The 12,124-nt window shown below is 38.1% G+C and overlaps 3 protein-coding genes across 4 annotated transcripts; 1 reads left to right on the top strand and 2 right to left on the bottom strand.

Moving 5' to 3' along the window:
- Window positions 1–1,514: 1,514 nt before the first annotated feature.
- On the top strand, window positions 1,515–4,961 carry DBE1 (debranching enzyme 1). 2 transcript variants are annotated; one of them, XM_011093968.3, is made up of 2 exons: window positions 1,515–1,755; window positions 2,218–4,961. In XM_011093968.3, exon 2 carries the CDS (start codon window positions 2,297–2,299, stop codon window positions 4,868–4,870), a length of 2,574 nt encoding a protein of 857 aa, XP_011092270.1. In that variant the 5' UTR covers window positions 1,515–1,755; window positions 2,218–2,296; the 3' UTR covers window positions 4,871–4,961. The 2 variants fall into 2 exon arrangements, with proteins under 2 accessions (XP_011092270.1, XP_011092269.1); XM_011093967.3 differs by having other exon boundaries at window positions 2,199–4,961.
- Window positions 4,962–6,141: 1,180 nt separating this feature from the next.
- On the bottom strand, window positions 6,142–8,837 carry LOC105172509 (pentatricopeptide repeat-containing protein At1g10270). The gene has a single exon (XM_011093969.3). The coding sequence runs from the start codon at window positions 8,730–8,732 to the stop codon at window positions 6,414–6,416; it is 2,319 nt and encodes a 772-aa protein (XP_011092271.2). The 5' UTR covers window positions 8,733–8,837; the 3' UTR covers window positions 6,142–6,413.
- Window positions 8,838–9,296: 459 nt separating this feature from the next.
- LOC105175429 (serine/threonine-protein phosphatase 7 long form homolog) lies at window positions 9,297–10,711 on the bottom strand. The gene is made up of 3 exons (XM_088886095.1): window positions 10,522–10,711; window positions 9,997–10,440; window positions 9,297–9,913 (listed from the first exon to the last, which is right to left on the bottom strand). Exons 1-3 carry the CDS (start codon window positions 10,534–10,536, stop codon window positions 9,782–9,784), a joined length of 591 nt encoding a protein of 196 aa, XP_088742221.1. The 5' UTR covers window positions 10,537–10,711; the 3' UTR covers window positions 9,297–9,781.
- Window positions 10,712–12,124: the final 1,413 nt, after the last annotated feature.

Below are 12,124 nucleotides of genomic sequence, written 5' to 3'. Positions count from 1 at the left end.
ACAAAAATTAATATGATAATTAGAACGCTGTTAACGACACGAAAATTAGAATAAAAAACTTACAGCAAGAATTGTAGTCCAATGGAAATTATAAATTAATCGAATCGCAGAATTCATTACTTGCCTTGAAGAAAATATACGTCCACATCAGTAGTGCACCGGGTACAATATAATTTTACCATAATAAGACGATTTCAGTTCTTTTGGTTTAGTACTATACCGAAGAACATTTCGAACAAACACTCAAAAATTCGTTACCAAAACTAAGCTCGAATCTTAAATATTGAGAGAGAGGCCGAGAGAGAGTGTAATTATCCCTTTATTTATGTAATAAAATATCAAATCAATTTTAACAAATTTGATCACCAAAATAGATTTATTTTTAATTTGACTAATCCTTATATAAATATCTATGTAACAAGACCCCCTGAACCAAGGTCCTCATAACCCACAAATGACATTTCTTAATATAAATAATGCCCTTGGAAGGAAGTAAATTAAAAAAAAAATTAAACAAAAAATGGAAAAAAAATAAAAATTAATAATTAAGGGTACGAATGAAAACTTGCACCATTTAAAAGTATTCGTGCCGATAACACCAGTACATAATTTTTGAGAAAAAATAATTAAATCGTCAGAAAAACTACTACATCGGTGATCATTTGTATTGATTTTTATTTTATTTAAATTGAATAATCTAGAATAAATGCACAATACTCATTTTAATGAATATTTTAATTAATATTTTTTTTTATTCTTGTTTGATGAATATTTTGACTAATAAATTTTTTAAGCTTTTATTATATACTAAAATTATTTTAATATAATATTAATTTATTTATTTTATAAATAAAATAAAAAAGATTAATCAGTAAAATTATAAAAATTAATATTTTAGCAAATAATTTGAAGGAAAATTACTATTCTTTTTCTCCCCTTGCCTTTTGTCCTCTCCCTCTCCTTTTCACTTCCCCGTTCCTCTCACTTGAACCAAACAAACCCTTAATTTTTTATTCATTATTATTTATAGTTTAAATATTATTGAGGAATATATTAAAATATTAATTGACTTTTATGATAAGGATTAATTACAATTAGCAGTTAGCACCATCTAAAAATACGAAACTAGACCTATTTTTGTTTCGAAAAAATCACTTGCATTTCTTTTGATAATTCTCGATTTACAGTTGTATTATTTTCATTAAGTTTTTTGTGAAAAATGCTGACATATATATATAGTTAATTTTTATACTTCTATGCGCGTTCATCATTTCGTATAAATTATATAAAATATTAATTGAGGGGTAAAATAAAAAATTTATGTAATTTTACTGTCGAGATTAATTTTTAACGGGAGGATAGTAGAGAATTTTTTGAGAGGGATGCAAGTATAATTTCAAAGTTTTGTGGGGTAGAAAATATAATGTAATATTTATAGAGGGGTTAAAGTGTGATTAACCCATAAGATAATGAAGCAGTTATCACTGATTTAATAAATTAAGGAGCAGGGGTGGTTGTTGAGGGGGCTGAGCTGAGTCTGACAGTATGTCAGGAACAAAATCCCCCACCTCTATCTATTAAAAGGACTGTACTCACACTCCTCTCTTCCTTTCGCTCTTTCCTTCCCTCACGTACAGACTTCTCTCTCTTTTTTCTGGATTCAATTTGATCTCTCTCTCTCTCTCTCTCTCACTAGGGTTCTTTGCTGGATTTTGGGTTTGGCGTTCGGCTTGCTGGATCATTGGTTCGCCACTCGTGAGTTTCCTCCAGATCTCTTCTTTTTATGTTCTTGTTGGAGTTTAATTCTATTTGTTTTGGTTTTGCATTTCGGCGACGAATGTGCGGATTTCTTTTGGAGGTTTTTGCGAGGAAGGTGTCGTGTTTCTGATTATTTTTTCCTTGATATCTTTTTGTTCATTTTTGTGAGAGTAACTGTTATGCATGTCTGGTTTTTATGAGTTTTGACATGGCATTTGGTCCTGTTTTCAATTAAAGTAGATTTTCGAGTTGTGCTGGTTGAGTGCTGTTTTGCGTGGTGGATTTGGATAGAATGAATGAATTATGCGCTCGAAGGCGCATGCTTGCTTGTGCAGACTTTTTAGGGGAAGATTACTTGCTTTATCTATCATGAATTAAGCAATTTTGCAGTTCTGAGACTGTTTACATAGTTGGCTGATAGATTTCTGAAAATTATCCAGATGTTCTTGTTCTTGGCAGGAAGAGATTGTGACTCAAGTATATGATCATGTCAAACTCCAAATTTGAGATCTAATCGTTTCTATATGCCTGAGTCGCGATGCATCCAGTACCGTGTCTAATGCAGTCGCATTGCCCAAGCAGTGGCATAGTTGGGCCAACTAAGTTGTTTTCTGCCAACTGTGGCAATTATGGGAAAAGGTTAGTAAGTGGTCCTAAAAGATTGGACGTTGCAAAACAGGCAATGTTCAATGGACGACAGGTGAAATATGTAAGAAGGATTTCTTATGGGCCTCACGTATTGAAATCAGTGGCCAATTCAGATGTTTCTGTTGTGAAAGCATCAGAAAATATGGCTACATATCGATTTTGGATGGAAATTGGTGGTCAATTGAGAGCCCTCGTCAAAAGGAAGAGTAACAACAAATATGGACTTTATGTTGAAGTTGAATCCTCGCAGCTTTATGAGGGACACAGTGAGCTGGTTATGATCTGGGGGCTGTTTAGAGCCGATTCAACAAATTTTATGCCGCTGGACTTTCAACGATCAAGTGCTGATAGCAAATATAGTACCATCGAGACCCCATTTGTGAAAGATTCTAATGGTAGGTTAGCTGTTGAGTTGGATTTTGAGGAAAGTTTAGCGCCTTTCTATGTCTCAATTCTATTAAAGTCCAAAATAGGTTCTAATTCAAAAATCTCAACTATCAGAAGCTTAAGGAAAACAAATTTCATTGTGCCAGTTGGTTTTGGCTCTGGGTATCCCTCCCCATTGGGCATCTCTTTTTCAGATAATGGTTTCATAAACTTTGCCTTTTTCTCACGCGATGCTGAACGTGTTGTTCTATGTCTATATATGGACAACACATTAGAGAAACCTGCTTTAGAGATTGATCTGGATCCATATGTCAATCGGTCAGGTGATATTTGGCATGCATCAATAGATTCTTCTATGCCCTTTGTGAGCTATGGTTATCGTTGCAGGAGTGCTACTGATAACAAAGGGCATCATGTTCTGTTGGATCCGTATGCTAAGGTTATTGAAGACCTTGGGTTGGGTTTGCCAAGAAAATGCCTTGGAAAATTGTACAAGGAACCTGCATATGACTGGAGCGGTGAGTTCCATCCTAGCTTACCGATGGAAAAATTAATTATTTATAGATTGAATATTACAGGTTTCACCAAAAATAAGTCTAGTAAGTTACCAGGTGATATTGCTGGAACTTTCTCCGGTTTATCAGAGAAATTGCATCATTTCAAAGATCTTGGTGTCAATGCCATCCTATTAGAGCCAATCTTCCCTTTCGACGAGAAAAAGGGACCCTATTTTCCGTGGCATTTCTTTTCTCCTGAAAGGTTGTGTGGACCTACTGGCGACCCAACAACTGTTGCTCAATCCATGAAGGAGATGGTAAAGAAGTTGCATGGCAGTGGAATAGAGGTCTTACTGGAAGTTGTTTTCACCCATACAGGTGAGGGTTGCGCACTAAGAGATATTGATAGTTCTTATTATCATACCGAAGGGGGGGACGACTTGACATCTAGAAATGCATTAAATTGCAATTACCCCATCGTCCAACAAATGGTCTTAGAGAGCCTCCGTTATTGGGTGATTGAGTTTCATATTGATGGATTCTGTTTCATCAATGCATCTCATCTCATGAGAGGTTTCCATGGTGAATTTCTTTCACGCCCTCCTTTGGTTGAAGCTATTGCTTTTGATCCCGTACTTTCAAAAGCCAAGATAATAGCAGACTCGTGGGATCCACACGAGATGGAGACAAAGGAAATAGTATTCCCTCACTGGAAGAGATGGGCGGAGATGAATGCAAAATTTTGTGTAGACGTGAGAAACTTCTTGAGAGGTCAAGGTCCTATAAGCAACCTTGCAACTCGGCTTTGTGGTAGTGGGGATCTCTTTTTGGGTGGTCGAGGACCAGCATTCTCTATCAATTTTATTACAAGAAATGTTGGACTTACTCTTGTGGACTTAGTCAGCTTCAGTAGTAGTACATTCGGATCAGAATTGAGTTGGAACTGTGGGGAAGAAGGCCCGACGAATAAAACTCTTGTGTTAGAGAGGCGACTTAAACAGATCCGGAATTTCCTTTTCATTTTGTTTATCTCTTTGGGCGTTCCCGTCCTTAACATGGGAGACGAGTGTGGCCAATCCACTGGAGGCTCCCAAGAATATGCTGACCGGAGACCTTTGGATTGGAATGCTTTGAGATCAGGATTTGGTACTCAGGTCACACAGTTTATTTCATTTTTAAGCTTGTTGAGAAGAAGGCGAAGCGATATCCTTCAAAGGAGGAGCTTCTTAAAGGAAGATAACATCGAATGGCATGGAACTGACCGAACCCCACCTATGTGGGATGATCCCTCATGCAAATTTCTAGCTATGACTTTGAAGGCTGATGCATTACCAAGCCAGGTGACATCTGGTTCTCCAAATGCAGGTGGTGACTTATTCGTTGCCTTCAACAGTGCCAATCATTTACAGAAAGTTGCTCTCCCACAACTTGCAGTCGGTTCCACTTGGGTTCGACTGGTTGATACTGCACTTCCTTTTCCTGGTTTTTTCACTGTGGATGGTGTTCCTCTTGACGCCGGTTTAGCAACATATGAGATGAAGTCTCATAGTTGTATATTATTTGAAGCTCGAAAATTGTAGTTGCCTCATGCTATAATTTCCAGAAGGAATTTGTATATTTGTCCCCATTTTGTCCATTAATGCTCAAATAAAGAGTGTGCTACTTGCTCTATCTGTTCCCATCTAATATTAGGTAAAAATAGAATTTAAGTATTTAGTTTCGAAATATAGAAAAGATCAGAAAAGTACATATATGAATTGAGTTGATTTGCAGAGGGCTTTTCTTTTCCTTTTCTTCCCCTCTTGAGTTTTGGCAAGATGCACTTAGTTTCATGTCTTTCATTCCAGACAATGGTTTGTGTCTCTTCTTGCATTGATCAATACGCGTGATAAATCTTCATGTTATATTTGAGGCTGCATTTGTTGCCATGACTATCAAAATGCCTCGTTGCACCTCTGCATCTATACCATCAGCTAACCTGGTCTTGTTAACATTTCATTTCCCAAGCAACTTTTTACTCCGACTTCTCCTTCATCTTTGAATCTAATATTAAGAGAAACAATGTTTGACCTACATATTTGTATAAAATTAGCAGCATCTGTGCACGAACAAGATGATTATGAAGACTGGTAAACCCAAAAGTAACCAAAAAAGAAACAAAAAAAAAATCAGAACATGTAAATGATGTAGCAGGATGGACAAAAGTAACAACACATTTATGCACCCTTGGAAAGGAAATAATCAAAGAAAAGACAAGGAACTGCCTATTTTGTTTGAATGAAAGAAAGTCGAGCGCACACATCAAGGTTCGAATGCAGGACCTCCGGTAGGAAATCTTGAGTCCAAACCGTTTGGACCCCAAGATACGAATCTCAAGACTTGGTTCAAGAACAAAAGTTTGGAAGTGAAAGCCGTCTACAGATTGTCCCAACCACATACCTAACTGAATACGATATATGCACAGCGAGAACAAAGATGTCGCAGTCAAGAACTTGTGCTTCACCAGCTATACTCCAGAGAATGCAAAAGGGTTGCCAATTTCCAACTTAAAACGATATGTAAGTATTCATTGAGGCTAACATTTTACTTGGAATGGATCACCCACATAGTTCATATAGCAAACAGTGAAATAAAACTTACTTGCAATCACTAGGTAACTTTAAAAGAAAGTGTACTAAGCCTTACTGATTACCAATGCATAATAGTAATATACAAATTCACGGAATGTGAGTTCCAATTTCAGATCAAATCAACACGGGTACTTGAAAAGCAATCACCCATTTGTCATTCTTGCTAAATCATTAACTTCATTCCAAATACATGAAATAGAAATTAAGTGGAACAACATGACTACAAAACACAAAAGAAAATCATAATAATCATTATTAGTCATAAGACCTTTAACCAGTACACTAATGAAATACAAATATAATAAATGCTCATGTCTGTTTTTGCAACTTCCGGCAGGTATGCCTACAAGGTCCACAACTCTTACAAAATTTTCTTTTTGATCATATTTATATTGATTCACAGTCTCTATCGAGCCAAAAAATAGTTGCTCAAGCTGTAACATTTTAAATACTTCAGAACAGACCAATTGAACACTAAACATTCACCTATAAGTTAAGAAGCACTTTGTTCAGCCATGCGAGGAAACCCTGCTTCCTGCTCCGGTATGGGATGTGGTCGTGCCACATGTTCTGTCATCTGGGGTTGACGGGTTTGTTCTGTAAATTGATTTGGAAAAGACATCTGTTGGGGAGAAGATGTCTGCCATGGCATTGCAGGACTTCTTACTCCTTGTTCTACCATTTCAGGTGGCCTCATTACCCTTGGTGGACCTCTTGGTCCTAGGAAAGGCCTCTGAGGTGGGAAAGGACTTGGAAACCTGTTCAAAATATTCTCGATCTCTGCCCGTCGACCTAGCCCCTCAAAAACATCCAACACAAATTCTTTAAGTGAAGCAGTAGTTCCAATACCTTGGTTCATCATATCTCTGACCAAATTGGCAGTGGCATCAAAATTACCTTCCTTCGCTAGACCCCTTATCACAATATCATAAGTCATTACATCAGGTTTTGGTTCTCTATCAATCATTTTTGACAAAATGGGCAAACAATCAGCAGCTTTGCCCTTCTCAATTAAGAACCCAAACCACTTATTCGCATAAGGAGGGATAACCCTCAAACCTGCCTCAACCATCTTTGTATACTTCTCCAGCATACTATCAACCTTGTCCACCTTAATATAGGCATCAATCAATGTTCTATACGTATTAACATCAGGGGATAATGACTTATCACATAATTGCTTATAATACTGCTCTGCTTCATCCATCATTTCAAGTTCACACAGCCTTGCCATCATATTGTTAAAACCGGCCACATCCATCTGGAAAGGCTTTGACTTGACTCCCTTCCCAGCCCTCTTGAAAACATCCATTGCTTCGTCAACCTTCCCTTCCTTAAAGCACTCATTGACCATCATATTGAATGTGTCCGAATTGACCGCCTGGAAAGTAGGTGGTGTGTGATCGTCCAACATGTCGTGGAACAAATCCCATGCTTCTTTCTTCTTTCCATGCCTCAACAACGTTTCCAGCAATACATTTCGTGTTGCAGGGACCATCCTGTAATTCCTAGCCATCAAGTCCCTGTATGATTCCATTGCCTCCTTTGGTTTACCCTGATTGAAAAACCAATCCATGAATGTTGCATTAACTACCCCATCATAAACTGTGCAGCGCTCCTTCAACTCGTCAAACAACTCATTAGCCTTCTCCAAATTGCCTAAATTCAAGAAACCAAGAATCACATTATTATAAACCAAAGAATCTGCACCATGACCCTTGTGCAACATTTCACGAAGTAAATCCACCGCATCATTAATGCGTCCTGCATCAATCAGGCCCTTTGTTAGGTGGCGATAGGTGACAGCTGATGGGCTATAGGGAGCATTCTCTAAAATGTATTCATAAACTTTCAGTGCATCCTCTATCTCATTGGACTCACAGTGAGAAACAATGAGGTTATTATATGAAACAATGTTTGGTATGATATTGAACTGGCGAAAGAAGTATTGGAACAGGGCTTTAGCATCATTATAGCGCTTGGCTCGATACATTGCCGCAATTATGGCATTGCAAGTGAAGACAGTGGGGCGTATGGACTGGAATACAGACTGACGAGCAACATAGGAGGCGGAATCTAGGTCTCCCGCGCGAATAAGGGATTGGACACGGTTGTGTAGGTTGAGGCGGGGGCCCACGAGAGCAGAGGTGGAATCAGGGAGGCGGGGCTTGTCAGGGTTGTTGGCGTTGGGCGGAGGAGTTTGCGGGTTCGGGCGGAGGGCATAAAGCGGGGGCTCAATCCGGAGTCTCCGCTTGCGGCGGCGTCGTTCGGCTGCAGCTTCCTCCGCGGACGAGAATCCGTACGACCGTTGGGGGACAAAGGGCGCCGAAGCAGGGGCGGCGGCGCTGTTGGTAGTGGAGGAAATGGGGAAATGGGAATGATTAGATGCCGGGAAGTTGGTGGTGGTGGAAGTTGGGAAGTGGGACTGATTTGGGGGTGCGGAGGTGGAAAACTGGGGGTTCTGATAATAATTTGACGATTCTGCGGAAGGGGCTGGGGCATGAGGATTGTAATGGTAATTTGATGCATCGGGGGAGTAGAAGTGATTAGGAGCGGCGGAGGTGGAGAACTGGGGGCTGTGATTATAATTTGAGGATTCAGCGGCAGGGGCGGTGATGTTAGGATTGTAGTGTGAATTGGAGGCATCAGGAGAGGGGGAATAGAAATGGTTAGGGACGGAGGGGGGATTAGGGTATTGGGGCTCCTGATTGGAGGTATGTGGAATGGGGGAATGGAAGGGGAAGGGGAAGGAATTGGAGGCGGAGGAGTATCGGCGGAGGGAGCGGACGAGGAGGAGGCGGCAGAGAGACATGGTGGTGGTGGAGATGGAGACAGAATGGTGTGTATGTAGAGAGGTTTAGAAACCCTAGTTACCCAGAGTGCAGAAAGCTTAAACCCTTACTTTTGGTGGAGAAGACACCCACTCTGCTACTGCTCATATAACACACTCACACTCTCACTGTGTGTGCCTTTTCGAGTTAATTATTTTTTAATTATAAAAAAAAAAATTATTTTATCATAATTATTTTTAAATATATAACAAAAACATGACGAGTCGCGATTTCAAATCGCGACTCGTCATTAAATTAATGCCGGAAAATGCAAAATTTCCCAAGTCGGGAAACAAAATCCCGACTTCAAGTCGGGATTCAGGATCCCGACTTGGGAATTTTGCTTTTTTTTTTTTTTTCGTTTAAATTATTATTATATAATTTAATTTATATATAATTAATTTTAACAATATACTAAAATCCAAAATTAATAAAATTAACATTGCATTAACTTAAAAAATTACAATTAAGGGTACAAATGTAATAGTTATTTATTTTGTATAATTGTAAAAAATTACATTAAATTATACAATTACAAATATAAAAAATGTCCACCCGTTCCACAATGTCGTCTGTGGCGTTGACGTCGTGGTCTTCTAATTTCCTCGCCCACATTTTGAACTGGCTCATTTTGCGCCTCATTTTCTTCCCCAACAAACCGACTTGATGTTTCAGAACTTGACTCCACATTGTCACGATATGCACCAAATGATGGAAATGGAACTGGTGAAATATTATATCCTTGTGTATATGGTTGATTAAAACCAAAACCAAGGTCAAGAGAAAAATCTTGTGTTTGATTTGACATATATGGAGTCGATTGAAACCAATCACCTTGAGATGGTTGAGGCATATAATAATCTTGAGGCGGTTGAGGTACGTAATAATCTTGAGGTGGATATACTGTAGAAGGACCAGCTATATCCACCCCAAAATCACGACGTTCAACTGAACCAGTTGACATTCGGCTCGAACTTCTTCTTTGCCTGTGGGATGTTGTGGGAGCATCATCGGATGGAGAAGCAATTTGTTATGGCTGTTGGGTTATAGCCTCCCTGATAATATGTAACCCATGTTCAAATCTATCCACCAATTGACTATATCCTTCGATATTTGGTGGTCTAGATCGACATAAAGTTTCAAGGGCATTCACCTCATTTGCCTGAAAAGTGTAGAAAAATAATTAGCCTTGTGTTGTTAAAAATATATATAAAATAAAACATGTAATAGTATATAATAACGTACCACAACTTGCAACATAGGTGCTTCTCCAGGTTGGTACCCGCTTTCCACACGTCTATCAGTAGATGACGACACGAAATTTCTTGTTATGTTGTAGTACCACTCCCAATAACCTCGTTCTGTTTCCCTTCTATTAGAAATGAGTGGCCTATGTACAACCGTGTCATATCGTCTTTGCCATCTATTGATGTATTGTATGTGTTGCAGAGACCAATCTGCGCCCGCGTGATTTTTACGGGAAATCTGATGGAGGCTCATATCACGGGTATCCGTCGATTCTGGTACATTCTGCCTCATCCCGAATTGGCGAACAACTCGTTCGGGACGATGCATTTCAACTATTGCGTAGAATATTAACGGAACAGATGACCTCCACAACTGGGGGTTCAATTCATCGGCGTAAGCCATAATGACATCCGAGTCCATGTCATACGGCTGCCATATGAACTGTAATAAAAACAAAGATGTAAATTAATATGAATTTAAGGAAACGGTATAAATATACGAATAATATTAAAATTTAGTTACCTGATCCGCCTGCATCTCATCCAAAATTTCTCGTATTACTCGTACAGTTCCCCGAACTGTAGTGGTGAAAGTGTGCTGACAATTCCAAGTAGCACCATATGGTGCTGCTGGGAGCCAGCGATTATTATCATCCAAAATTGAATACAAACTCACGGCACAAGATGAAGGTGGGTGAAAATTTGAAAACTTTTGCTGGTGGATGAAGTGAATTTCCACCCACCTTCATCCGTCCAATTTATAATGGTGGATGAGGGTGGGGGGAAATGTTAATTTTTAAAAAAAAAAAAATTTTAAAAAATTTAAAGGCTGGCCGCGGCCAGCCTTAATCAATGGCTGGCGCTGCCAGCCAATAATGGAGGGCTGGCCGCTGCCAGCCCTCATTAAAGAGGGCTGGCCGCGCGGGCCAGCCCGCTGCCAGCCCTCCATTAAAGGGGGCTGGCCCGCGCGGGCCAGCCCCCTTTAATGTATATATATATATTATATATATATAATATATATATAGTATATATATATATATAATATATATATACTATATATATATAATATATATATACTATATATATATAATATATATATATACTATATATATAATATATATATATATTATATATATATATATTATAACGTGTCGAAGTTCGATTCACAAACTATGAACTTCTAAATATGGATATACTCAAGATTTGCATGGCTCTGATACCATTTTTACCAGGATATTACAAACCAAGAATAATTTGAATATAACAACCATATTTGAAACTATGTAAGGAATTATAAAGATCCAAAAAGATTGAATTATAACAATAAATTATATAAAGTCAAGTAATTATACATCAACAGAATAAATTTATGAGGTAAAAATTAAGGCAATTATGAGTTCAAGAAAAACTTACTTGGATATCCGAATTTGTTTACACAGAATCTACAGAAACTTTGTTGGATGTACAAAGAAACTAATCATCCAAGACATCATATTTTTGTAGGAAGTGAATGAAGAGGAAATAAATGAAGTACAATAAAAGGAACTTGAAAGAAGAGATGAAGAACAAGAGGGAGAACTTGAATGAAGCAAATGCTAGAAAGAGTGAGAATAGTTCTCTTGAATGAGTTGTGTGCTTCTTCCCACAAATGGCTCCATTTATAGAAATGCTTGGCCTTCATCATATAGTTGAATTATTGCTGTTTGTGGCTGTCCATCAAACCTCCATGATGCTGCAAGTTGACTGGAAAAGCTGATATGAATTTTCGAATTTTTTGATTTTTGATTTTTGATTTTTGATTTTTTTTTCACATCATGATTACATCATGATTACATCATTTTCTAATTGAAATTTGTTACAACAATTTATTACAATAATAATAAATTACATTAAACCGAACTTTTACGGAATTGGACTAAAAATGCCGAAACAGTCATCTTCATTTTCATCTCCAAGGTGAGTTGGTGGTGGTGAATCTTCCTTGTCACATTGAATTTCCTCAAGAATTTTTTGCATTTCTTCAGTTGTTGTTGCTTTTGCAATTCTTGCGGACAAATTATTTTTCTTCAATAAAAATTGTTCCTGTTCTGAATTGAATTCTTTACCAAGAATTGTTGTCGTTTTGC

This window comes from Sesamum indicum, linkage group LG10 (assembly GCF_026168435.1).
Source record: "Sesamum indicum cultivar Baizhima isolate 11 linkage group LG10, ASM2616843v1, whole genome shotgun sequence".
Classification (NCBI taxonomy): domain Eukaryota; kingdom Viridiplantae; phylum Streptophyta; class Magnoliopsida; order Lamiales; family Pedaliaceae; genus Sesamum; species Sesamum indicum.
This window is presented reverse-complemented; position numbering and strand designations above follow the sequence as displayed.